The sequence below is a fragment of the Aspergillus tubingensis genome (genome assembly GCF_013340325.1).
Source record: "Aspergillus tubingensis WU-2223L DNA, scaffold_6, whole genome shotgun sequence".
Lineage (NCBI taxonomy): Eukaryota > Fungi > Ascomycota > Eurotiomycetes > Eurotiales > Aspergillaceae > Aspergillus > Aspergillus tubingensis.
In genome coordinates, this window is record NW_023336280.1 from 3,525,118 (window position 1) to 3,550,410 (window position 25,293).

At 51.0% G+C, this 25,293-nt stretch overlaps 9 protein-coding genes across 9 annotated transcripts; 3 read left to right on the plus strand and 6 right to left on the minus strand.

The window, feature by feature from the left end:
• Positions 1–229: 229 nt before the first annotated feature.
• On the minus strand, positions 230–3,238 carry AtWU_04934 (U4/U6-U5 snRNP complex subunit PRP6; the record flags this gene model as incomplete). The annotated part of the gene is made up of 2 exons (XM_035500045.1): positions 230–373; positions 443–3,238. 2 exons carry the CDS (start codon positions 3,236–3,238, stop codon positions 230–232), a joined length of 2,940 nt encoding a protein of 979 aa, XP_035355938.1.
• Positions 3,239–3,538: 300 nt separating this feature from the next.
• AtWU_04935 (dimethyladenosine transferase) lies at positions 3,539–4,835 on the plus strand (the record flags this gene model as incomplete). The annotated part of the gene is made up of 3 exons (XM_035500046.1): positions 3,539–3,724; positions 3,796–4,017; positions 4,080–4,835. 3 exons carry the CDS (start codon positions 3,539–3,541, stop codon positions 4,833–4,835), a joined length of 1,164 nt encoding a protein of 387 aa, XP_035355939.1.
• A 94-nt stretch (positions 4,836–4,929) lies between these two features.
• On the minus strand, positions 4,930–7,248 carry AtWU_04936 (GTPase-activating protein GYP1; the record flags this gene model as incomplete). Its single annotated transcript, XM_035500047.1, has 8 exons — positions 4,930–5,091; positions 5,148–5,240; positions 5,307–6,190; positions 6,244–6,731; positions 6,817–6,933; positions 7,034–7,043; positions 7,121–7,136; positions 7,225–7,248. The coding sequence occupies 8 exons, from the start codon at positions 7,246–7,248 to the stop codon at positions 4,930–4,932; spliced, it is 1,794 nt and encodes a 597-aa protein (XP_035355940.1).
• A 1,095-nt stretch (positions 7,249–8,343) lies between these two features.
• On the plus strand, positions 8,344–11,735 carry AtWU_04937 (heterogeneous nuclear ribonucleoprotein HRP1; the record flags this gene model as incomplete). Its single annotated transcript, XM_035500048.1, has 6 exons — positions 8,344–8,387; positions 8,451–8,729; positions 10,140–10,180; positions 10,249–10,412; positions 10,479–11,547; positions 11,599–11,735. 6 exons carry the CDS (start codon positions 8,344–8,346, stop codon positions 11,733–11,735), a joined length of 1,734 nt encoding a protein of 577 aa, XP_035355941.1.
• Positions 11,736–12,818: 1,083 nt separating this feature from the next.
• On the minus strand, positions 12,819–15,052 carry AtWU_04938 (transient receptor potential ion channel family protein; the record flags this gene model as incomplete). Its single annotated transcript, XM_035500049.1, has 2 exons — positions 12,819–13,138; positions 13,198–15,052. The coding sequence occupies 2 exons, from the start codon at positions 15,050–15,052 to the stop codon at positions 12,819–12,821; spliced, it is 2,175 nt and encodes a 724-aa protein (XP_035355942.1).
• Positions 15,053–17,774: 2,722 nt separating this feature from the next.
• AtWU_04939 (MFS transporter) lies at positions 17,775–19,409 on the minus strand (the record flags this gene model as incomplete). Its single annotated transcript, XM_035500050.1, has 3 exons — positions 17,775–18,421; positions 18,479–19,012; positions 19,112–19,409. The coding sequence occupies 3 exons, from the start codon at positions 19,407–19,409 to the stop codon at positions 17,775–17,777; spliced, it is 1,479 nt and encodes a 492-aa protein (XP_035355943.1).
• Positions 19,410–19,671: 262 nt separating this feature from the next.
• Positions 19,672–21,103, minus strand: AtWU_04940 (MmgE/PrpD family protein; the record flags this gene model as incomplete). Its single annotated transcript, XM_035500051.1, has 2 exons — positions 19,672–20,569; positions 20,649–21,103. 2 exons carry the CDS (start codon positions 21,101–21,103, stop codon positions 19,672–19,674), a joined length of 1,353 nt encoding a protein of 450 aa, XP_035355944.1.
• A 438-nt stretch (positions 21,104–21,541) lies between these two features.
• Positions 21,542–22,740, minus strand: AtWU_04941 (telomere length and silencing 1 family protein; the record flags this gene model as incomplete). Its single annotated transcript, XM_035500052.1, has 3 exons — positions 21,542–21,792; positions 21,899–22,287; positions 22,358–22,740. The coding sequence occupies 3 exons, from the start codon at positions 22,738–22,740 to the stop codon at positions 21,542–21,544; spliced, it is 1,023 nt and encodes a 340-aa protein (XP_035355945.1).
• Positions 22,741–23,200: 460 nt separating this feature from the next.
• Positions 23,201–24,783, plus strand: AtWU_04942 (actin family protein; the record flags this gene model as incomplete). Its single annotated transcript, XM_035500053.1, has 3 exons — positions 23,201–23,243; positions 23,336–23,834; positions 23,907–24,783. 3 exons carry the CDS (start codon positions 23,201–23,203, stop codon positions 24,781–24,783), a joined length of 1,419 nt encoding a protein of 472 aa, XP_035355946.1.
• Between the last annotated feature and the right edge of the window lie 510 nt (positions 24,784–25,293).

Here is a 25,293-nt window from a genome sequence, read left to right on the forward strand (position 1 = left end):
AAGGCTAAGGCCGATATTGACCTGTATGCAGTTTCCAGAGTTTCCTCCTTATAGTTATAATTGTTTTGTAAAGATATAGCCAAACCAACCAAGCGGAGAGCGGTTGGCTGGTGAACCACTGTTTCACTTCGCCTGAAACGCCAACGTATCCTCCAGGGCAATGAACTGGATATCGTAAGGAAAGATGAACACGCGAGGTCAAGAAGGCAAAGCCTCATCATGACATCAATTAGGTCAGACGGTCTGCGACCATCTTCAAGATTTCTTCTGTCGACTTGAGCGCGTTGGCGGGGTCTTTGGCTACGGATTGCCAGACTTCTCCGTGCTTGGGCTCGGTCGAAATACACTTGGATATTACATCGGCGCGTTTTTCCTGGGGATGATCGTTAGTCACGTACACCCTGAAGGGATTATTCTTTTCAATCATAACTGTAAGACATACCTCTGTGCCATGCTGCAACAAGAACTTGTAGTACCAAGCCCATGCGTCGCCCATATCACTATCCGAGACAATGGCTTTCTCGAACCAGGTGAGTGCTTTTTCCAATCGGCGCTCACCCCAAAAGATCCGCGCGACGGTATTAAAGAGAATTGGATCGTTGTCGGCCTTCTTAATCGCTTCCAGACTCCGAGCTTTCCGTTGCGCGCGCGGCTCCAGGTGCCAAATGCTTTCACTCCATAGTAACCCAGAGGTAGGGACTTCTTGCAATGCCTTGGCCATTAGGACCTTGGCCTGGGCAATGTTGTTTGCTCGGCGCTCAACGCGCACACTTTCGGTCCAAAGCTCTGGACTCTTGGGGACCGCAAGGCGGGCACGGTCGAGTACTGAACGAGCCTTGACGACAGCACCGGCCTTTTCTTCCAGTCTTGAGGCCAAGAGCCAGAGTGGGATGGACTTGTTGCAGGCTCTGGTTCCGGTTCCGTAAGCTTCCCGAGCCTGTGGGTATTTGTTTTGAGCTTCGTAGATCTGCCCCTTCATCATCCAAAGTTTGTCCGCCTTGGGATAGATTTGAAGTCCTTGGTTCACCAGATCGAGCGCCTCATCAATGTTGCCGAGCTGTCGCTCGAACGCGACGCTCTTTATCCAAACGCGGTCCGTACCCGCTTCGCGTCGAGCAGTTGCAAGAAGTTCTCTGGCTTCGGATGTTTGGTTGGCATCGGCCTCCAGCTTGACAGCAGCCAGCCAGATATCCTCGTTGTTGGGATTTTGGTTGAAGGCACGGCCGAGCACTCTCCGGGCATCGTCGATCTCGCCGGACTGCCACTTTTCTTTGGCCAACTGCAGCCAGAGTTCCTCACTTTGTGGGCATGCCTCAACGGCCTTTTCAAGGACTTGCCACAACGCTTCTTTACTACCATGGTTGCGCTCCAGTTCAGCTGCCGCAATCCAGATTGAACGACGGTTGACGAAAACACGCAGCGCGTAGGCGTAGATAGCCCTGGCTGTCTCGTACTTCCCCCTGGCAATACTGGCCTTTGCATCATCCATCCAGATGTCTTTGCGATCGTCATCCTCATCCAGGCCCCATCCGAGTGTTTCGCGAATGATGGCGCCACATGTGAGGATAGCACCCTCTTCTTCGCACTTCTCTGCCTCCGCTATCCACTCTTCCCGTTTGAGCATGGCGTTTTCTCTCGCGAGGGATTGGACAGCTCTCTTCATCACGTTTACCTTCTCGAAGGTACCCATCTGCTCCTGCAGGCGGGCAGCAGCGACCCAGACTTCGTGGCTGGTGGGAACCGCTTTACGGGCGGCATTGAGAACCTTCTGGGCATTCTCCGGTGTCTCCAGACGAGCCAGGGCTAGCCAGAGCTCGACAGAAAGTGGGATCATCTCGACTGCCTTCGCCAGAAGCAGACGTGCATCGGCAGGGTCATCCTCAAGGTTGACGGCTTCTTTCCATATCGTCACAGACTGAGGTATGTGAAGAATCGCCTGTCTAAGAACGTTCTTCTTCGCGCGAGGCTCAGTCTCCAATCGCATGGCTTCGATCCAGAGTCTTGTAGAACGGTCATTGTTCTTAATGGCATTAGCTGCAATCACCTTGGCATTATGGCCCTCGTTAAGGCGAATGTTTTCAAGCCAGGCATCTTCGCTTTTCGGGCACAACTCGCAACCCTTGGCGATTACATTCCTGGCGGTCACAATTTTACCGGCTAATTCTTCTAGACGCGCCAGCGCAATCCAACCCGGCGCATGCTTAGGATTCGTTTTCGTTACAGATTCCAACAGAACGCGGACCCGCTTAATGTCTCCGATTTCTAGTTCTCCAGCTTTCAGCTCAGATTGCGTGAGACTTGTAAGGTAGCCCTTCGGGTCGATGTTGGTAGCGCTTCCAGAGGCAGAATCCCCAGATGATCCCATGGCGGCTTGGTCGAGCCTGACCTTCAGGACCTTATCGCGCGCAGCACTGATGTCTGCGAAATTGGTGATTGTCCCATCAGCTGCCTCCGCTCCATTGGCTGCCGTCTGGGTCCCATCCTCCGCAATTGTTGTCTCAAATTGGGTCGAGTCTCTTGCGCTCGCGATCACACTGTCCGGTACTGCGTAGAATCTCTGCCGAAGGTTCTGCTTTGCGCGTCGGTTTTTTCCGGTGAGATCTCCCACCTCCGGGAGGTTAGCCCACTCGTCCTCGGAGACCGAGGCTAAGGATCGTTTTAGATCTGCAAATTGCTGCTGGATCTTGGGATTTTTGCGTTCGTAGTCTTCTCGTTCTTGCTGTTCGCGAGCTTCCCTGTGAATGGTGGAGGAATTACGTCGGTAATCTGTCCAAACAAACCGCATATGGAGAAGCGGATGAACAAATCGCTTCATAAAAATAGCAGAAGGGGAGGCAAAAGGGCGGAAAACTAACCTTCTCATCTTCCGGCGCTTGTCCATCTTTTCATCCACCTCTCTGTAGATGCGGTCCGCCTCGTCATCCTCTTGGTCGAATTGACCGTAGGCGAATAGCCCGACTTCATTGTCCGGATCCTGAAACCGCTCGTCATCTTCCTCTTCGTCCGGCTTTTCATCTTTACCGCCCTTCTCTCGCCCTGCGCCATAAGCTGTGGGAGGAGCAGCTCCAAGCAGCTGGGCCCGTTTTGCCAGCGCCGCCTGGATCTGTTCTGGCGTGGGGCCTTCTCGCGCGGGTCCGAGATCTGAACGGGTGGTGAAGCCAGTGGCACCGCGACCAAGACCGGCGACGTAGTTCTCGGGAGCGGTTTGGCTCAAAAAGTCCTTACGCCCAGACGCCATGGCGAACGAGGTATACAGACCAGGGAACCGGGAGTGTGACTGAGGAAGAGCTGGGAAAGCTGTTCGCAAGAGCAATGCGGATGGCAAGAGCCCTCCGACGATGAGCGAAACGCCGGGCAGCCGCAGAAACGTAGTTCCGAGCCGCTAATCTTATCAGAAACCCTCCGCACTTTTTTTTGTTCAAGCCCAAAGACAAAGACAGAGAAGCGATAACCCGTTTAGGATATACCCCTCCAAAAAAGGTTGTCTCGTGAGGATTTGGACTGCTCATTTGGAGGCCTCGCGACTCAATCTGTCAGGATGCCTAAGGTCAAACAGCAGAAGCGCAATAGCGCTTCGAAGGCCAGTCCCTATGCCGATGCGGCGGCGAAGACGAAGGCCGCCAACACCGTCTTCAAAATGAATACCGATCTCGGTCAGCACATTCTGAAAAACCCTGGCGTGGCTCAACGAATTGTCGACAAAGCCGAGTTGAAACAGAGCGATGTAAGTTGCCCACATAGTTGTCCCATGTACTCTACGGATTTGTCTAACCTGGGTGGGGCTCTCTTGTATAGGTTGTTCTCGAAATTGGTCCTGGTACCGGTAACTTGACCGTGAAGATCCTCGAACAGGCAAAGAAAGTTATCGCCGTGGAGCTCGACCCTCGAATGGCTGCTGAAGTCACCAAGCGTGTTCAAGGCACACCTGCCCAGAAACGCTTAGACGTTATCCTTGGAGACGTGATCAAAACAGAGCTTCCATATTTCGATGTTTGCATCAGTAACACGCCGTATCAGGTACGTTCTATACTCTATCTATCTCTTCGAAGTGGAAGAAAGGCTAATTAGTTGCCCGCTAGATCTCCTCTCCCCTCACATTCAAACTTCTCGCGACTTCTCCGGCGCCCCGCATTTGCGTTCTCATGTTTCAACGAGAGTTTGCTCTAAGATTGTTCGCTAAGCCAGGCGATAAGCTCTACAGTCGACTCTCTGTCAATGCTCAGATGTGGGCTAAGATCGACCACGTCATGAAGGTGGGCAAGAACAATTTCAAGCCCCCTCCGCTGGTCGAGTCGAGCGTTGTCCGTCTGGTACCTAAAAACCCCAGGCCTCAAATCAACTATGATGAGTGGGACGGGCTTCTGAGAATCCTATTCGTCCGGAAGAACAAGACAATTCGGTCAAGTTTCCTTGGCAAGTCCACAGTCATGGATATGTTGGAAGCCAATTATCGGACATGGTGTGCGCAGAACGATATTCCAGTTGAGGATGGGCCGGCGGAAGGCGCTGAGTCTGATGCGATGGACATTGGCAACGCGCAAGACGAGGAAGATGATGAGGGTGAAGACGAGCCTGACGAGGGCATGGACGTGGACGATGAAGACGACGTACCCGACTTCTTCAAGGAACAGACGAACGCGCGTATTCAAGAGGCTCTTAAGAATCGGCCTAGTCGTAAGAAGAAGGGAAAGGTAGCAGAGCTCGTCCGGGAGAAGGTACGGCAGGTGTTGGAAGATGAAACACGCCTTGCCGACAAGCGTGCAAGGATGTGCGATGAAAACGACTTCCTGAAGTTATTGTGGGCCTTCAACCAGAAGGGCTTCCATTTCAGCTGAGGCTAATAAGCCTGGGAATCGGAGATTACGTCTCCTTTTCGGAACGCCATATACTAATGAAACAGGTGATATTATTAATGACTCATGACTGTCGTCACTGCAGGTCATCCTCTGGAGTTCGTTCTCCAGCCGGACGAAGATGAGCCCTAGAGTCCTGGAAGAGACTTTGCCAGATGAATGCTTCGCTCAGCAAGAGTTCCACATCTTTATCCGTCCAATCCTTTGTGGGAAGTGCTTGCAGAAACATCATTATCTCCTATTGTCGTTTAGCATTGACTGTACGGTATCCAGAACCTTTAAAATTATACCCACCTGGAAATCCATCTTCACCAGCTGGTCTGACCATTTCACAAGGAAGGCTGCACAAACGTATAGGTGAAACCTCGAGAAACCCTGCTCCTCTGCCTAATGATATGGTCAGCATACCTGATCTACATCTGGTGCAATAGGGATAACCTTGGTTTGCCTCACCATATACGTGTCCCACATCCGTATAGTATTTTGTACACTCATCTCACGCATGAGAAGACAGTTCATCCACCGGAAACTGAACTGCATGAACTCTACTCCCTCCTGCTCCAAGTGCTTGGCCAGTGTAGAATCAATGCGCATCGTCAAATCACGCAGTGCCCTAACTTGTCGGTGAATACCCGGTTGAGCATAGATATAATTGTCCTGAATACCATCAAGTAACTTGGTAAGACACCAGAACGTATCTGCCTCCACGGCATCCAGCACACTCCTGGGCAACTGGCCAGGATCCATGCCCCTCTCAACATTAAGATCAGTTACATACGTGCCCAAAAAGACCTGCCAGAACGGTGTGACGAGGTCATTGATACCTTGCACGTATCCGCTCGCCGGGTGTCGGATAGCCCAAACATAGAGGATCTTTTCCAACGATCGTTGAGTAGCTTCGTAGCTGTAAAGTTGAATATGAGGGCTAGTCCGAGGAACATCAATGCTGATTTGATGCCATATTGCCTCATCCAGGCCCCTGCCACGCCCAGCGCTCGACGAAGGCGGATTTCCAGAACCAGCCGCACTCCCGCGTTCGAAGGCTTGTCGAACCCCGTCCAAATATTCCTTACGCTTTCTTTCGAGGGTAGGAATGCGCCTTTCACTATTCGTGGGGAGGTATCCAAGGAGCAGCTGCCAGGTCATCGCGCGAACTTCATCGGGGACCCCTGACCAGGCCAGATTCCTCAGATCTGACAAGGGAACGGTGCTTGTCTGGAGAAGACGTTTGAACTTGTTTATTCTCGAGATGCGGCTGTTGTACATATCCAGCTCTTTGGGCGATGCATTTTTGGGAGGGGGCGCGTGGTTTATGAGGTTCAAGGCGTTGGCGGGGTCTGAAAAAAAGAGGTTAGTACGTTCCAGCGTTATAACGAGGACAGTTTCATACCTTTCAGGATTTCTTTATACTGAGGTCGCAGTATCTTACCCTCCCCAGTTCCAGCAGTAGGATACATAGGGACACCGCGCTCTTCAGCGATGTCCGAACTATTGGCCCGTTGCCGATTGGTTCCTAAACCAACCCCGAGTGATGAGGCGGTACTAGCAAGCCCCCCACCTGGGTCAGCAGGCTTAAGCTGAGAAGTGCCAGCTCGCTGCGACTGTTTCTTCCGCATGCTGGTAATACTAGGGAGACCAAACTCGTCCTCATCGTCATCGTAGACAATGTCTTCCTCCCCCTCTTCATCTTCATAATCTTCTCCCAATCGGTCGGGGCCCCAGGAATCGATCCCGCCATTCATTATGTCAGAGTAGGAAGTAGTATGAGGGGACGTAGACCACCCGCCCGACCGTAGGGGTGAAAGCGACGTGGGTTGGATATTGGCAGAGGATGACCGAGGCGGTGTCCGCGGGCGCGCATGCTGCTGGGAGATCCCTCTATTGGGGGAGGCGCACAGGTCAATGAAATGAAAGAGCCAAGCGCGAAGAGAGGAAAAAACCAAATGACATGCAATGTACTAACTTTAGTATGTCGGCGTGCGAGTATGAGGCACCAACAACCGTGTTCTGCTCATGTTGCGTCGAGGCCGCTTGATTATGGGATACCGATCTTCCCTTCCAGAACGGCGAATTCACCCGCCTTTCAGGGGAGGATTAGCGCGAGAAACTCAAAAATAGATGCTATGAGATGCCTTCAATGGTCCACAAGGCGAAATTGAGCGATGGGGAGTGAAACATACTCAGCACGGTCTGTTCATTGGAAGTGGGGGAGCTATATCAGCCACTGGATCTGGAACCCAAAAGACGGGGGTGTGAGAGGTACGAACCAACCTGGACCATCTCCTACAGAGAGTCAAAAGCGATTGGGTTAGCTAGATATTGCATAAAAAACTGAAAGAAATCAGGCTTATGAAGCTAAGGTCAGACTCACCTGTTGGCCCTTCCTCGCAGCCATTGCGTTTTTAAGGAGTGCGGAGGCAACGATAGCATCAATTGAGCAGGTCTTGGGGATTGAATAACATGGAGAGAAGCACGGAAGCCGAGTGCGGGGAGGGCTGCGGCACGTGGATTCGGTGCTGCGTCCAAAGCTGGCAGGGGTTTCCCAGCAACAACACCCCGAAAGAACAACGTTGATCTGGATTGATCTACCTTTTTGGCTTACAGATCTCTGCGCGGGGGTGGAATCAGGGTAATTGTAATTGGAGTTGGTGGTCTGTCATGCCATAATACTTACTTCGTAGTCTTCTGATGATGTTTTGCTGGTCGGGGGATGGCACTCGATAAGGTCTTGCGTAAAGGTCTACTGACTACTGATACTAGCCCTTACGGACAATACCCACCTGGTAGCTTTCGTCAGGTACTGTGAGGAAGCAGTACCTCCCAAAATGGTGAGATCTTGGTAGATTATATTTTCCGATAATTTAGAATGCAGATCTATATACTAGAGTCACGTATAGTCATAATTAATGAGTATTCTTTAATTTTAAAAATTTCAATATGCATCCATTTACTCTTGCAGGTTGAATTGTCATAATTTCATACCTACTACTCCGTACATAGTACTTTTAAGGTTCCTTACCGATGGCCAGGATCCATTACAGTACAATACATATTATTACCGACGGGAATCTCTTACAGTACCAGCACAGCGTACTTGCCCAGTCAGCCAGTCCGTCACTCTTGACTCTCTCTCTCTCCCCGTCGCTCTCGCCTCAACCTCCGCCGTGTAGCTGCTTCTCCTCTCCTCTCCTCCACCTCTTTCTTCCTCCCTCCCTCTCTGCTCCCTGTCTCTACGACTAACCCACTTCACCCTTGCTCTTGTTGCTCTCCTTTTCCTTCTCTTTACTTCATTAGTTGTTTTTCTTACCATCTCCACCGAGGCAATATTTTGGCGATAATAGTTCGTCGCCATCGGTTCGTTGATACCTCTCTAGGTCGGATTTGACTGGCTCGGTTGCCTCCATCTCAGAGTTGGTCACCTTGATCACCTTTCTTTCCTGTCCTCCGTGCGACCTGATTCTTACCTGAATTTCTCTGTTACAAGATCACCATGGCTGAACCCGAGGACGTTGAGGAAGATCTTTTCGCGGATCTGTAGGGTGCTCCATTCTACCGGGATTGTCTAGGCAGTTTCTAAACTCTATGTTTTCTTTCTAGCTATGAAGCCGACGACAATACAAGCCATACCATACCCAGTACGGAAACTTCAAAATCTGTCGATCCTATGCCCTCGGCTGCACCTATCAATCCTTCCCAAATCCCTATTCAGTCTGTTGAAACTGGCCCGATCGAATTCGAGACGGACGCTTCATACCATCACCCGTATCAAGGAGTCCACCAGAACGGCACGGATCATGTAGGTACTGGACGTGCACATCATGCCATGTCTGGTGGTGGTGAGTCCGAGCCTCGAGGCACTGGTATTAAAGAAGACGGGTAAGTGCTACCTCTGTTAGAGACTTCGTGCAATTTTTGTTTTCCTTGCTTGTACCTTGATTGCAATTGGACACGTGAGTGTTCATGCGCGACATAAATCGACCCCGTTTCACACTTATGCTGGGTTCTTTTTCTATCCTCTGGGGGGGATGGCTCATGGTAGGTTGGGAATGCCGGTGATATTCGCACACGTACCGCCTTTCCTGCTGTGCACCGTGAACGTAACTAGTGAGTTGGGCGCTGGAAGCTGCGCATCAAAAAATCTTCAGCGGCTGGGCCAATGGTTCCTGGGGTGGGCTCTACTAAGATATACGGGCTTGGCGTCATGGGCAGAAGGATGAGGTTCTTAATCTAAGTCGAGGTCTTATCCGGTTGGGTCATCGTTGTTGCTAGATGGACGAATTCTCGGATAGCCTTGGACATGCAGCTTTCAGGCTCTTTCTTGGGTATGGATATCAAAATCACTCGGGCGAAGGCAAATCCACCTCGGCCGTGCTCGACTTGTTTATATCTCAGCAATCCACCGTCGGTATGATTTCCGCGGTGAGATTTACTTCGGTTTCCTGACACTGCGATCCCTTGTCGCGAGCGACTATAGTACAGCCGATACTATATAGCTTCTTGTCGATATAGCTTGATAGTGCACAGCAAGGAATAACAGCCTTGGCTGTCTGGTTGGGCAATGTCGATCAGATTACCTAGCTTCGGACATGATTAGACAGACAGGCAGAGGATCCTTGGTCCAGGGAAACAAGAACAAAAAGAAAAGAAAGTTGACTTAATCCGCCTGCCATGCTCCAACCCGTGGTTCTTTTGTCACTCACGCGCACTTCTTCTGTCGTGGGATACATCTCGCCTGGCCTTTTATTATCCACTGGGTCGCCCCGTAAACCAGTGGTCGAATGACTAGAGATATCTCTGTCCTCATTAGCCAGCCGCCCTCTGGCCACCCCGGTCGGTGTATACAAGACTCGGAAGTCGGCCCGTTTCAAGGAAACCTGAAGCACATGCACGGGCTGTCACTACAATCAGTCCCATGATTGACTTTGCTCAAGCACAGCCTATGCCCTTCGCGCAACAGACACTACTCGATCAGCGCAGGGAGTTAGATACCCCCATATTAGGGAGACCGGAACTTCAGGATCAGCTTAATAGCATTCACAATTAGCCTCCCCGAACAAGTGCCTGTTTCTATCAAAAGCATGGGCCATCAGCCCCCCGCCTCCCAGCAGCAAAGTCTCAGCTCCTGTCCACCTGTCTACTACTTATGCCCGCCTCTGATATCAAGATTATTTTCTCGTTCTTCGAGTCTCTATTCTTTTTTTTTTTTTCCCCCTTCTCTTTTTGCTTTGTCTCCTTTCTTCAAGCCCTCGTGGCGTGGCCTCCTTTGCTGATATCGGTATGGGTTAGGAAAATGTTCATCGGAGGTTTGAACTGGGAAACTACGGATCGTATGTATTTTCCAAACACTACCAGTTCTTTTCAAATCAAGTACAGCGTGTCTAACACAATGACCTAGAATCTCTGAAGGACTACTTCTCTCAATTTGGAGAGGTACAGGAATGCACTGTGATGCGAGACAGTGCTACTGGTCGCTCTAGAGGTTTTGGGTTCTTGACTTTCAGAGATCCGAAGACGGTGAACACTGTCATGGTCAAGGAGCACTACCTAGATGGGAAGATTGTAAGAACCTCTTTCATCCTAACACGCAGACCATTGTCGAATTATAAGCTTATTTTTGAATGACAGATCGATCCTAAGCGTGCGATCCCGCGTGACGAGCAAGAGAAGACTAGCAAGATCTTTGTTGGTGGTGTCAGCCAAGAGGCCAACGAACATGATTTTAAAGAATTCTTTGCTCAATTTGGCCGCGTCATCGATGCCACCCTGATGATCGACAAGGATACTGGTCGTCCCCGTGGCTTCGGATTTGTGACCTTCGATAGCGAGGCTGCCGTGGAAGCCGCTCTGTCGGGCCCCTTGGAGATCTGCGGGAAGCCCATAGAGGTCAAGAAAGCTCAGCCAAGAGGCAACTTGCGTGATGAGGAAGACCGCAGGTTCCGCCGCGGCAGGGACGCTTTCCGAGAGGGTGGTCAAATGGGGGGTGATGGTTCCCAGCAGCAAGCGGGTGCACCGGGACAGGCCAACATGGCTGGCGGATTAACACCACAAATGATGGCACAGTACTGGCAAAGGATGCAGCAGTATTTTGCTTTGATGCAACAGCAAATGGCTGTCGCCGCCGCTCAGGGTCAGGGAATGGGCGGAATGGGAATGGGTGGAATGAACCCTGCCATGATGCAGCAAATGCAACAAATGAAGCAGATGCAACAGATGCAGATGGGCAACAATCAGCCTCAAGGCAGTCTCAGTCCTCCTTCGCAGAGCGCAACTCCTCAAGCCATGCCGAACATGATGAACCCCGCTATGATGCAGCAAATGCAACAGATGCAGCAGATGCAGAGCCAAGGGCAGGGCAGCAACGTCGGGGGCATGCCGGCCCAAATGGGAAATGCTATGGGAGGAGGAGGAGGTGGTGGTGGTAGTGGTAGTGGTGGAGGAACACCAGGCAGTGCTAATGGAAATGGGAACTTTACTGGTCCTCGAGGGGGGCCTGGTTATAACGCCCAGGAACAAATTGCTTTTGAACAGCAAAAGTATGAGCAGCAGCAGGTACGCCGAGCCATGGAAAACCGGGCCTTTTCGCCGTACCAACAGGGCGGGCCCACTTCGTGGGAAGGCATGTACGATGAAGTGCCCCAGCCTAACATTCCTACTGGACCCCAGGCCATGAATCGTGCTGGAAGCATGGGACGCGGTATGTGATGATTATAGATGTCTGCCTTTCCGCTAGCTGACCCAGATGCAGGACCCACTCCGCAACCTCAAAGCGCTGCCCCGGCGAACGCTCCCACAGGACCCAAGAACGCTGGCAAGCCAGGCGCCAATTATCGTGGAGGTGGACGAGGAGGACACCGCGGCTTCCATCCCTATGCCCGGGGATAAGCCGGTATCCTTCTTTTGTGTGTGCGAATAGGTGTATCGTTCTGCTGTCGTCTCTTTCCGTTCTCTTGTTACTGTCATGGTTTTGGTCCTCCTCCCATCAAGTTTTCCCGCCTCCCCTATTGCAACTGCTGCTGCCTTTCGTAACAATGGGGGGATGGATCTATCTTATCTCATACTCATAGTATGACCATTACAACGGTTGGTGAGGGGAGGCAACGTCCTGCCATCATTGATGATGTCTAATGTAACTTTCCGAGTGATGCTTTCATTCATTTTCCCTCTCATGGCTGCTTTTTACCCCCTGTCGAAGTCTGGAGTCTCCTCGGCGGAAGGTTTCGAATCGAACCAGAAAAACCCAGAGTCGGTGTTGTTGCATATAATCTAAATTGGCGTTACCCTCAGTACTTCTTATGTCAACTTTTCAGTTCGGAAACCAAAATCACTGTTCTTGCTTTCCCAACTCCAAGCCGTGACCTGCGCTCATCGCAACGTAGCTGCAGGACTTACGTAGTCAAAACCAAGTTTTCCCAGATATTAGATAACCTTGACCATCCAGTTCGGGTTTTGCAATCGCTATGATTATGACTAAGGATGAGTATATTTAGATTGAATACTTTCAATTTGGAGTTCTATCTTTCTAGTACAAGATGTAGGTCTCAGCACCCTCAAATCCGGCTGAGTGTGAGCAGAGAGTGCAGCTTGCGCGTCCTGTCAACGCATTATTTCCCCGCAGGCTATCCACAATAACGGGGTCAAGACAATGCGTAGGAGCAATCCCCTATGAGCGCCAATTTACAAGAAAGCCTGGAAGCTAGAACTAGGTATGAATGGTAATGGCATGGTGGGAATCAGATGGGACAGAACAGAAAAGCAGACAAAGGGTAGTAAGAGAGTCAGAGAGGGAAAAAGGAGCGGCGTAACAAAATTGCAATAAATACCAAGATCCACCATCAACCAAATCAAGTACGCTAAATTCGTCAAATTTGCCTGACACAAAGTCTATGTTCAATATGTAAGATGAATATTGGGTCGAGAAAAGAAAGTATTGGTACGTCGTCAAGTGCCATCCAGCGCAAACGGCCTTCAGTAAGCGAACCCATAGCCCGGGGTTGTGGCATGGTGCTTTTCGGGGTTTTCATGGCTGTCATGGCTTCGGCGGCTTTCTCGACTTATACTTCGACCATTGATGTCTTCAAGAGGGTAGCTTGAATCAACCAACCGATCCGTGCTACCTGTAGGGCTGTGTCGCGATTTCGAATCATGTTGATCCCGGTAAGGTTCGTAAGGACCGGTAAAGTTGAACTTGCTCATTTCAGCGAAATCCTTGCGTGGAGGATGCTCCATGAGCAGAGATTCACGGGCGTCAAGAGGGGTCAGATCGTCGAGGTCACGATTCATTTTGTCTAATAACACAACAGTCAGCAACGCAAAGAGTGTCAAACCCGGTGACTAGATCACTTACTAGCTTCCCTCTTCCGTTTAGCATGAGGGTTTTCGCGAATGCAGAGGATGATGGCGTTGGTGGCAATGAGAATGGCCAAGATACCACTCAGTCCCGACTGAATAGCAATGAGGACAATGCCGGTAACAGTTTTGGTCGTTTCCGAAAGTCCCAGCTCGTCGACGAAGATCAACACACACGCGATTGACAAGACACGAACCACTTGGACTGAAATGTTGATCCACTGGCTAGACTTGGCAACGTAAGGACGGTTCCACAGCAGAAGAGTGAGCATGAGAGCCTCCACGATGAGTTGACCAGCGCTTTGGGCAAGCCCATGACCATCCCCAGCAGCGATAACGCAACCCTTGGCAAACATGTATACAATGGCAGGGACGAAAGCCCACCAGTAGTCCTTTTTGTAGTTGTCGTAGAAAAGACTGTACTTGCGCCAGGTTTCGTCGTTGTCGTACAAATGGGACGCATCGCCTTCGGCCTTCTTGTACTTTCGAGCCACGAACATGATCTTAAGACCAAAGTACAATAACACAGCCGTGAAAACTGTGAGCGCCACAGCAGCCAAGAGCTTCGCCGCCCATGAATCCCCACTGCTGAGCTGATAGACACACCAGATCACCCAAACGCCGTACAGCAGCAGAATCAAGTTGGTAATGGTCCGACCCAGGAGACCCCAGTAGTCTTTGCGGAAGTTGGTAAGTTTGTCCGGGAAAGAGCCGTAGAGAGCCCAGACTTCGAGGATGACCTTGAGCAGCAAGATACCAACGGCGATAGCGGCAATTAGGATAGCGAAAATGAGCAGAACAGTCATGAAGGTATTGGCTTGAGGGATGGTGAGCTGTTCGGCATAGGCCTCAATACCGGAGACGAAATGTTCGAAACTACTGCTATCATCGCTGGTGCTGTTAGACGACGAAGTAGTGTTGCTGCTATACGAAGTCGAAACCTCGCGCGCAGCTAGGTTAGCCAAGCCTGTAACCAGATCCAGTCCTCGCTTCGATTTGGAACTAGAATTCGTGCCGTCAGAGTACACGAGCGTGGCATTGATAAGATACTGGTAGCTGTTGTCGGTGAGATTGCCGCCGGTCGACTTTCGGAAGTTATCGATGGACTCCTGCATCTGACCCCAAGGGATCAAGCCCGTGCTAAAGGCAAAGTTCTTAGAAAAGCTGCGGTACACCGTCGGATAGCTGACACTGAGCATTCCATTAGTGGCCATGGTATGGAACCAACTCACGACATCACCGAAGCTGGGACTAGACGAGACAGCACCAGGGTGGCCAACAGCACCCAGAGCTGACAGCCCGCTCACGGCCAATGCCGCACCAGCTACACCAGCAGCAGCATAGGATACACCCGCAATCTGCATAGAATTGCCATTGGTTAATTCCGATTGGATGCATGCCAGCTCGTCATTGTCGGTCTTGGACAGCAATTGAAGCTTCACTTGACCATCCAAGTCTGGGATGGCGAAGGCGATGGAAGGAATTTCACTGGCGATCGATTCAGGTAAGGTCTGGGTGCCAGTCGCGGAGAAGCTACCGGCAGCAACGGGACAGAGTTGCTCCACGTAGTATTTGCTGCTGCACGGGTCGAAAGTTTCGGAGTACAGTTGACTGCCGTAGGCATAGATGGTCAAGATGGCAGTGACATTCTGTTCTACCCCATTGGTGCCGGAAACATCGAAGACGATCTCTCTAGTAGAACGGGTGTAGGTAACGGATAGTTTGTCGACTTGGATAGCCGAGTCTGACATACACGTTGTCAGACCATTTGTGCTGAGGGTATCGGCAGCGAGGGCTCGCGTGGCCAGGAGACCCAGCGCCGTAAGGGTCGATAAAGAAGGAATGATCCGCATATTTTCAATTGATGGATGTTGTTACTCAAGGCTGTGAATGTTCAAGGTGCCAGCATCAAGAAAGTATTCACAGGGGTTATGCAGGTAAGGGAGAGTTCCTTTTCGAAAGATTGGCGACGATTATAAGGGTATATTTGACGCAAGATTGAATCGCCGATCAAGATCAAGCAGCAACTAGGCTCGCCTGATGATACGGAGATTGTTGACAGGATCAACCTGTGTAGAATGAAATCGCTTAGAGAAGGTGAATCAAACTGTTGAAGCTGCAAATAGATGCTCGAAAGAGTGTGCAGAACCGCAATACAAGATATCGAAGCAAGCCACGAGAGGGGATGCCGTTCCAAAGAGGATGAGGACCGCACCCACACCCTCTCACTAACTTGTATTACTCGCTGTCTGTCGCAAACGTTAAGAGAGTGGAGGCAGGAGAGCGCGATTCATGAAGCACGGGGGCAGAGAGGTTTGAGAAAAAAGAGAGTCTTGTGGGCAAACAGATTGTTTGCCAGCACGAGAGAAGAGGATAGGCGCTCAACTCTTGAGACTGAAGAAAAGGGGGGGTGGTGGGTTGAGGAGAGCGCGCGGCTAGGCAGAGAAAGTGAGTGATAGGGTTGTAAGGAGTGGAAACGCGCGAAAGGGACAGATGCTGGCTAACAGATCAAACCGACGGATGAGCGACGAAAAGGGAAGAAAGAAAGAACCATGCAGAACGAATGTTGGATGGAGACAACCAGACTCCGAGGATATTGGGGGTGGAGGAGGGGGGAAGAGAAGAGAGGGAGGGGAAGTGATGTGTGAAAGGAAAGATGAGATGGGATGGGATAGTAGAGTAGCTGCCTGTCTCGTTTCTCTCTTTCTCTCTGTTCTAAAGTTACCTGCGACTTACAGCCCGTACTCTGCGTTACCGCCACTCTAGTAGTACTACTACTACTTCCTACTGTCAGGTACCAGATAGTAGTAGTAATGTTATTGGGTATTATTGTTGGCTAACGACCATTGGCCCGGCAGGTGGTTCGAGACTCTGACCATACACAAACTGGGAGTACTAAGTTGCCCCTGAGTGTCTCGAAACTCGCCCCATGCGAGCTTCTCATTGGGCATGTAATCAGGTCCCCGCCCCAGAAGAGCAGCGGGTTGGTCAGGGACGGGCGGCTGGGGCCAGTCTGGACTTGCCGCTAATGAAGCTAGTCGTCTTATTTCTGGGCTCGATCGTTTTTTTTATTTTTCCCGGCGCCACCGTCCTGGCACAAAACCCAGTCACGATACATGAAGTCAGTCTCGTTGTGAAACCTGAAAATGGAGACTCGAACTATTCATAGCAAAGATACGATGAAAATCTTGTACTAACATAGGCTAGTTGACTGATTGTCTCTCTCTCTCTGTCTGTCTGTCTGCGCTACTTTTTTTATACTTTTTCTTTTCTATGCACTTGGAGTGGCCTGCCTAGTGAAGATTCCAAAGTCAAAAGATCATGGGTCAAGGAAGGGGGGGAAATTGACCTTTTTTAACTAACAAGTAGACTAGTTAGTGGTCTAGTTACCAGCCGATAGAAGCTTGACTTTCAACCTTCCCGTCCGTGTTGATTATTCGAGTTACTATTCTCATCTCCCAGTTTCCCGAAATAAAATTGCAAGGATGGCCCTGGTATAATTACTTCATTCTACTCCAGACGTACCATCTCGCCTACACACCGTCAATTGAGTCTTGGTCGGTAAGCTGCGTAGTGGGGGTCGTGGGAAGTGACTTGGCCCTCTTTGCCCTGCCCTGCCCTACCCTGCCAACATCCGTCAGCTGTGCAGAATCAGTAACTAACCAAGTATTCCCCTTCCTGTCAGCAGTTGATACTTAGTAGGTTCGCAAGGTCGATCATCGTTTAGCTTTCTCTTCATGGAGCCCATTGTCATGGACAGATAACCGTCAAACTTTCAACCTGGGCTCAACCATTTTTTTTTTCTTTTCTTTCTGTCTTTCTCCCACATCACTTCGCTCACACGGGAGAAGTCAAAACATCTAGAATTAGTAGATAATTAGACGCGGTTGGCAAACGTCCTGCCTCGTTGGGGGGGTCAGGGCGAAAATGGCTCCATCATGGGCCAAATCGTGTGGCCCAATCCTCCGCCGAAGCCACGCAGTGGGGCGGGAATTAGGACTCCGGCACTCTTTTGAGTGAGAGTGAGAGTAATTGAATGAGTGATAGTAGTCTCTTGATGGCAGCCTGCGTATTGTTGTGCTTACGGTCCAAATCGTTTTTTCCCTTTTACTGGTCGAATTGATACATAATCCTGTATGTATCTACAGACAAAACGTCGTCAAGTTCAAGTATCACATGTGGTCTTATTCCATGGTCTTGGAGCAGGTCCCCGACTCCACATTCCACACTCTGCGTTTTGTTGGCTCGATCCCATACTTCAGCTTTCCCATTCTTCAAAGCTCAAGGCCCTTCCAGACCGGGTCCATGGTCGGTCTCGACGTCTGAGGGATGAGTTTCCTCCCCCAGCGGATCCATTGCCTGGTTCCTGGACCATGGTTCTAGAAAACAATCCACGACATCAAGATGCCTCTGATATGAAATACGTATACTCTTTCTTACATTACTATCCCACAAGTTTCACTTCAACAATCAAGTACACACTTGAATCCACAGGTTCATGGTTGATATCATCTGCAAGTGCGCTTGTGTAGTAATCCTTCTCACTCAAAATAGTTAGGACCCCATCTGATTACTTCATAAAATATACCGGAATGGCCTGTCAGCTTCATTCTTCCCCTCGGATTGGTTCCCACTCAAATCGCCCCCATTCTGCTCAGATTCCCTATCCAGATGCCGATTCGCCCGCCATAGCAGATACATCTGCCAGCATCCCATAACCACTACAATCAGGCATGCGCCGCACGAGATCCACATCCCCTTGCGGTAGTATGGTTTGTCGCTGTCAGGGAAGACATTCGTCCCTAAAATCGGACCGCATTGGCCGCCAGTAGCCAAGATAGCAAAGGCTCCAGCGCGCTTGGAGTCCGTGGCGTGTGTGTTACCAACCCATGTGAGAATGAGAGCTACGGACACAAAGACCTGGGTCGCCAGGAACAGGCCAAAGTACCTGACTGCCACCGTGGTCTGCGTAGCTAGCAGAATGTATCCGATGGCAGCTATGAGTGCGCCACCCACGATGAAGGGCCCGCGCAAGTTGACGCGATCCGACAGAAATGCACTGATGACAATGGCTATCCAGCAAAGGACATATGGAGGAGCGCTGAGACCGTTTGATTGGATGGTCGTGAAAGCCCCCATCTCAGAGATGATGGTCGGCACGAATAATGGAAGTGAGGCGAAGCAGACATTGCATCCAAAGTACATTAGTGCTGGGGGGTAGCCTATTTGGATGCATTAGAAGAGGGGGCACAGGAGGACTGGTGCCTTCGGGTACTTACTCGTATAATCAAGCAAGGATCCCAGCACTTGCTTCAATTGCAGACCCTGGGTTTCTCGATCCCCAGGTTGTCGTAAGGAGAGTGCAACCGCGATTTCTTGCTCCCGTTCATCCAGAAATCTTGCTGTCTTGGGTGAATCGGGCAGACAAAACCAAGCAACTATGGCCAGAAGGCATGACGGCACACCTTCCACGATGAATAGGATCCTCCATGGTCCGATTGACCCTTTGGCTTGGGAAATTCCATACGCCAGAGCACTCCCATATGCGTTCGCTAGAGCGGCTCCTGACAAGAATATGCCAGTCCGGAGGCCGAGTTTCTCACGCGGATAAAAGTAGGACAGATACAAGGGCACCCCTGGCCCATACATCGCCTCGATTATTCCCAGAAAGACTCGGCAGACCATCAGGCCGGCCCAGTTTGTACATGCTGACTGAATAGTCGAGACAAACCCCCATAGGAACACAGTGACACCTACCCACCGGTGTGGTGGGAACGCTTTCCAACCGATTGTCGTCCATTGCGACAGAATGTCTGATTGCGCTTGTTAGGAGATGCTCTAACCAAGATCAAGCAGATTTCTCATGTCGCTGCAAGAAGCAATTGATGGTCTAGGTAAGGTTTATAACTCACAGGCTATATAGAAAGCAGTAGCAAGCCAATCATACCGCCTCCCACTCAAGTCTATGTCATCTTCCATGCCTGCGATCTTCGCATTTCCCAGATTCGAGCGGTCAAGGACCGATAGACTATAAAGGACGAAGACCAGGGGCATCAGATTCCAGTCGAGTTTGCGGTAGACGCGGTTCTCATCCTCTATGCTGAAAGTCGGGCCAGCATTTCCAGGAGCATTGCCCTTCACATACTCCAATTCTGATACATCTGCCTTTACGTCAGGATTCTCGACTGCATCCCCTGTGCGGTTGCTCATGGTTGCTAGATTGTTGGCTGTCTAGGTAGTAGATACAGATCGCTGTCTCCTCAACCGTGCTCTCCGTTCCAGGCTTCCATCGCCTTTATGAGCAAAACAATTCCGAGGCTCTTAACATCGTTCCCCGCACATTTGTACAAAGTCAATGGAAAACGGCTATATGATCGCACATTGTTATCTCCTACAAGACGGGAACCGTCTTTCCCCGCATTTTCTCCGCGGAGGATCATTCTCCGCTATCCCCAGATGCGGCTTTGATGGCCTATAGGAACTGTCCAATCTGCCGAATGTCATCCTTTGTTTCCAAGTTCCAGCACCAATCGCTGATTATCTTGGCCTGTTCTGGGCCAAGAACTGAACTACACTGGTCAATGAACTTCTCCGTGAGCTGGCTGTCTGTCATGGGGGCGTCGATACTGCCAACTGCATGGTGTACATGCTTCTCCACCTGGACCCCCCGGGCTTCAAACTCAACGAGAATCCGGCATTCGTCCGCTCGGATATTCTCTGCCGCCGTTGCCACAAACTTGTCTCGTACCTCGATCGTTTCCGAATTTGTGACAACGGCATCTTCATACTCTGCTGGAGTTGCCTTTCCGTGAATCAAGCCAATCGCACCGCCGTGATAAACGCTGAACTTGGCTTCCAGCCCATCTTTAGGTTTTGTTTTTCCTGTTAGCTCCAAAACCAGTGGGTGGACTGTGACATGAACACGCTTGATATCTTGTAGTCTGAGGCCCCGCCGTTGCAGCTCACCATGTAGCCAGACACAGCCATCAATGACCGGGTGTATGACAATACCACACGGGAACGGCTTAAAGGCGTTCTTTGCAAGCTCCCATTGTCCATTGGATTCCAGGCTGTCAATTTGCTGAGTTAGCTTGTCGTCGTTACTCACAACCTTCACCCAGCCCCGCTTGGCCTCCAGAGCCTGCAAAGAACTGGTGTATCCATCTGCAGCAAGAATAGCCGCTAAAAGACCATTTTGGGCTGCGCGCCCAGGGTGAAAGGACTTGGTGTGCGAGCCAAACATCTCACGAAGACCAGTCACCTGGGTAGCGGCGATACCGATGGCATGAGCCGTCTTCTCTGGGCTCAAGTCGAGGAGACGAGACACCGCCACTGCTGCCCCAATAGAACCAGTAGTACTAGTGATGTGCCTAAAGAATGGTGTCAGTCCATCAAACAGGGCTGTTTTGGGTGAGGGGTCCGTGGGGGCGAGAAGCCTAGTAGACATACCAGCCGACATCATAGTGGCTCGGCCAGACAGCCAGACCAGCCTTACATTCTAATTCTATCCCTGCGGCGAGAGCCGTGAGGAATTCTTGTCCAGATACTGGCCGGTCTAGTGATTGCGCAAAGCTTAGAAGAGCTGCCGCAACAGGCCCGGTAGGGTGAATGATAGTCTCCAAGTGCGTGTCATCATAGTCGTGGACATGCGATGCAATTCCATTGATCAACGCAGCATGCTGCGCATCAGCTTGAAGCCCATTAGTACCTAACAATGTTGAGGTGGGAGACCCGAAGAAGCGGGACAAAGAGTTCCGGGCAATGGAAGCAGCGGGGTGATTGCTGCCCCCGACAGTGCAGCCGACCCAGTTGTAGAAGCTCCGGATGGCTGCTTGGAGGGCGTCCGGAGGTAGCGAAGAATACGATAGAGATGCTGCCCACTGGGCAGCTTTCTGTGTAGCCATTGTTTGCTTGTAGGATTGCAGATTTGGGAAAATGAATCTACAGAGAAAATAAAATATTGGCAAAGGAAAAATGGCGAGGGAGAAAAAGAGGGAGGTGGATGAGGGGAGATATTTTCCAGTTCTGGTATTCTCCACCGATGCCGCGTTCCCTCTCGGTGGAGTTGAATAAGTATATACATCTATCTATACTGGTACATAGCCAAACTGATGCCCCATGAGATACTACTACTAGTAGTACATATATTACTGGATGTATGTCATGGCCCCTTCCCTGAATCTACTTGCATTCCAAATAGACGTTGAATCTTGAGCTTGATTCATATTAGTGAGAAGTAAAGATAAGATAAAATACCAATTGGCCCCGCCTCAAGTCTTTTAGCTTCCCAAATATATTTCCTGGGAATTCTATATATACTAACTCCCTCAACGTTCAATGTCTCATTTACGGGTAGACTTCTCTTGCATCTCCCGCATTGCTGCTCTGGCACTTCTACTGCCTCCCAATTTGGGCCCGCGCGGAGCCTCAGGCTTGGTTGTCTTCGTATTCCTTGCTCGCGCAACACGACGCCGGGATTGAATGGCATCGAGAAAGTCCCTTCTGAACTGCTCTGCCACCCTATCATCGGCCGCTTGCCCATCCTCACCCACTGCTTCGCCACCTTCCTCTTCTGGCCCCTCGTAGACATCCACTGAATATCGACATATACGTCAGCGCAAAGGACTTGGAGAAGGAAGAAAAACCTCCCAGATGAATCTGGTCCCAGTGCAATATCATGAACCGTAAGGAAGACTCACATTTGCTTTCCCGTAATACTTCCTCCACCAGTCGATCTCGTTCGATGTCTTCACTCGTCCGTCGTTTCCGATTGCGCCACGTCTTCTGGTCCCCATTTGCCGGGGCCATCTTGGGCCCGGAGCTCTGCTCGGTGGGAGGGCTTTGATCACCATCCCCGGCGAGTCTCTTCGTCGCTGCCTCTGTACGGGCAATATTCTGCAACGTAGTCTCGTGACCAAGATCAATTTCGTGCAGTTTCCCAAGAGACGCCGGTTCGCGTTGGGGAAGGTCAGCAGAAGACAGAGCAGCCGCTTTCGGTTCAGTCGCCGAAGGTGTATCATGCATCGCAACTTCGGTCGAATTATCGCGCCGGTATCGCTTAGCCATTTCAGACTCTATAAAATCCATCCTTATCTTGTTAGTCGCCATTGCAGCTGGAATGCATGCGAAGCACAGAAACAGAGACGGGGGAGCCGTACATATGCTTGTCAACATCAACCGTTTGGCCAGTATGGGCCGTGAATCGATCGCACATTGCTCGCAATCTTTCATTTTCTTGATCCTCCTCCGCCACGGTTGAAACGGCCGTTTGGCTATTCTTACCGGCCGGTGGCCGCGAGGTGGCGGAGAATTCGATGCCACCCTTTCGAGCTCGCTGAAGCCGTCGCGAACGAAGAATCTCTGCTGTGGGGACAGAGCTTGGGGCATCCTGCCAGGACGGAGGTGTAGATGATTCTGAAACACGAGCAACATCTTCTGTCGCAGAAGGCGATTCCTCGTCGTTGTCCTCTGGCCGGCGTCGCTGGAACTTCCGCCTCTTGCCCGGCCGGAAGAGGGAGGCTGGGTCAATTTCTGGCTCCATGAAGTAAGTCCCTGAATTCCCCGGGACAGATAAAGATCCCACTTGGCACTGAGAGATAATTTATACGGAGAGAATGGTCAGAAGGAATTATTGTGCAGTGAAACAAGGAGATAAGACCGAGGCGATGGCGGTAGATGGTGAGCAATCGGTAGTAGTACGTAGTAGATAATAGAGTCCGGCGCGCTCTTCCCGCCGCGCCGCGATTATTCATTCAATCATCGGCCATCTCAAGTTAACTAGTAGGTACCCGTGCCTCCTCCACTATCAATCAATCATCTGCTCTAATCGCCTCTTTCTCTACCTCTACCTCTGCCAACTGCCCCGCTGCAACCGTTGGCTACAAGATCCCCACCGCTTGTCGTCAATTTCGATTACTCTTTCCCTCCCACATCGGCGTCGTTGGTTGAATTCGGGCAGTGAACCATCCTAAAACCTTTCGCCTGGCTCGTCTACGCCGACCATGAATCCCTCCATCCCACCTTCCACGGCTGAATATGGCGGAGGTATGTCAATTCCTCTGTTGCGCGTAGCTGAGGACACATTTATTCCTTGCGCGATACTTTCTTGTTAGCACTTCTGACCCTTCAATGTCTAGATGAGGTGTCGGCGATTGTGCTCGACCCCGGCTTCTCGACGACACGAGCTGGATTTGCAGGGGAGGACACACCCAAATCCCTGATTCCGACATACTACGGGAAATATTCTTCAGATGGCCAGTCGAAGTTGGTCTTCGGTGATGATATCTTTGTTACGCCCCGGCCCGGTCTGTCGATTCACAACCCAATGGGTCGCGATGGAATCGTGGAGGACTGGGACATGGCAGAGAAAGTATGGGAATATGCCTTCACTTCGCGCCTGACGGGCCCAAAGCCTGGAAATCCCCTACAGAACGGATTGAACGACGTGCCGGAGGGCGAATTATCTACAGAAATGGAAGGGGTGGAAACCGAGGAGAAGCTGCTTGCTGATAGCCCGCTGCTGATGTCGGAGCCCGGCTGGAATCCCACGAAGTCGCGCGAGAAGACTATCGAGCTTGCTATGGAGAAGTGGGGAACCCCGGCCTTCTATCTAGCCAGGAACGGTGTTCTTTCAGCGTAAGTACCGACCTGTCAGTTCGATGGCCTGAGTCTTATGGAGATTTCGCTAACATGCTTCCTCGCCTAAAGCTTTGCGGCCGGCAAGGCTTCCGCCCTTGTGATTGACATTGGCGCTTCTAACATCTCTGTAACCCCGGTCCACGACGGTATGATACTGAAGCGGGGAGTGCAGCACTCCCCTCTCGGTGGTGATTATATCTCATCTCAGATCCGCGCTCTCTTCAAGTCGAACGCCCCGCAGCCGATAACGATCACTCCTCATTATCTGATCTCGTCCAAGACAGCAGTTGATGCCGGCCAACCCCCACAAGTTAAATACAAGACTTTCGCCCCCGACAGAGCTCCTGACGCATCTTACAGAACACTTCTGGAAGAGCGAACCCTGTCGGAGTTCAAGGAATGTGTTGTCCAGGTCTGGCCCGGCCCCAACAAGCTCTCCGCCACAGGACCCAACGGCGTCTCGAACGAGGAACTGGCCAAGAGCAGCCCTGGCCGGCCCTTCGAGTTCCCCGACGGCTACAACCAGGTCTTCGGAGTCGATCGCTACAAGGTCGTCGAATCCCTATTCGACGCCAAAGCTGCAATCCCGGACCCCGAATCGGCATTCCCCGCACCGACGCCGGCACAAACTGTGCCCGAGCTCATCAAGAATGCGCTGAACGGCGTCGACGTCGACATCCGCCCGCACTTGTTGGCTAACGTTGTTGTCACGGGTGCCTCCAGCTTACTCTATGGTTTCACAGACCGTTTGAACCAGGAGCTCATGCAGATGTTCCCAGGTCCACGCGTTCGTATATCGGCCCCAGGAAACACCGCGGAGCGGAAGTTTGGCTCTTGGATCGGTGGAAGTATCCTCGCCAGTTTGGGTACCTTCCATCAGATGTGGATCTCCAAGAAGGAGTTTGACGAACATGGTCCGAATATTGTCGAGAAACGCTGCAAGTAGAAGATTGCCTTTGTGATATCTTACTCGTCTTTTATACGTCCTTCAATCTTCCCCTCCGCCTTCTCTCTAAAATTTATGTTCCTTTTTCTACCTTCTGTTGTTTACTGCCCGTAATCATTTTCTGAACACCTTCGTGTGCTATTCATGACTACAGCCCAGGAGAATCGGTGCATCCCTTAATACGATTTAATTCCGGTGTGAATATCGAGACATAAATGTCTCTTCTTTATATTGTTTATTAGTTCCAGCTAGGTGTACCGCGCCGTGCATCTTACGCGCGTAAGCCAGTAGGCGAGCTCCTATGGCCGCAAAGCTGCTGAGGTACTCAAGGTTCCGTCTGACATGGGAGCGCCGCGACCTAACTACAAGGTGAACACGAAAATACGTAGGCGCATATACAACAGAGGATAGATAGATACTTGCTTCACCCTATCTTGTTGTCGTTGAATTGGTTGCACTGCCTTTGCGTTCTGGTCGCGTGGCTCATAGGGCCGAAATTAGAATTTGTCG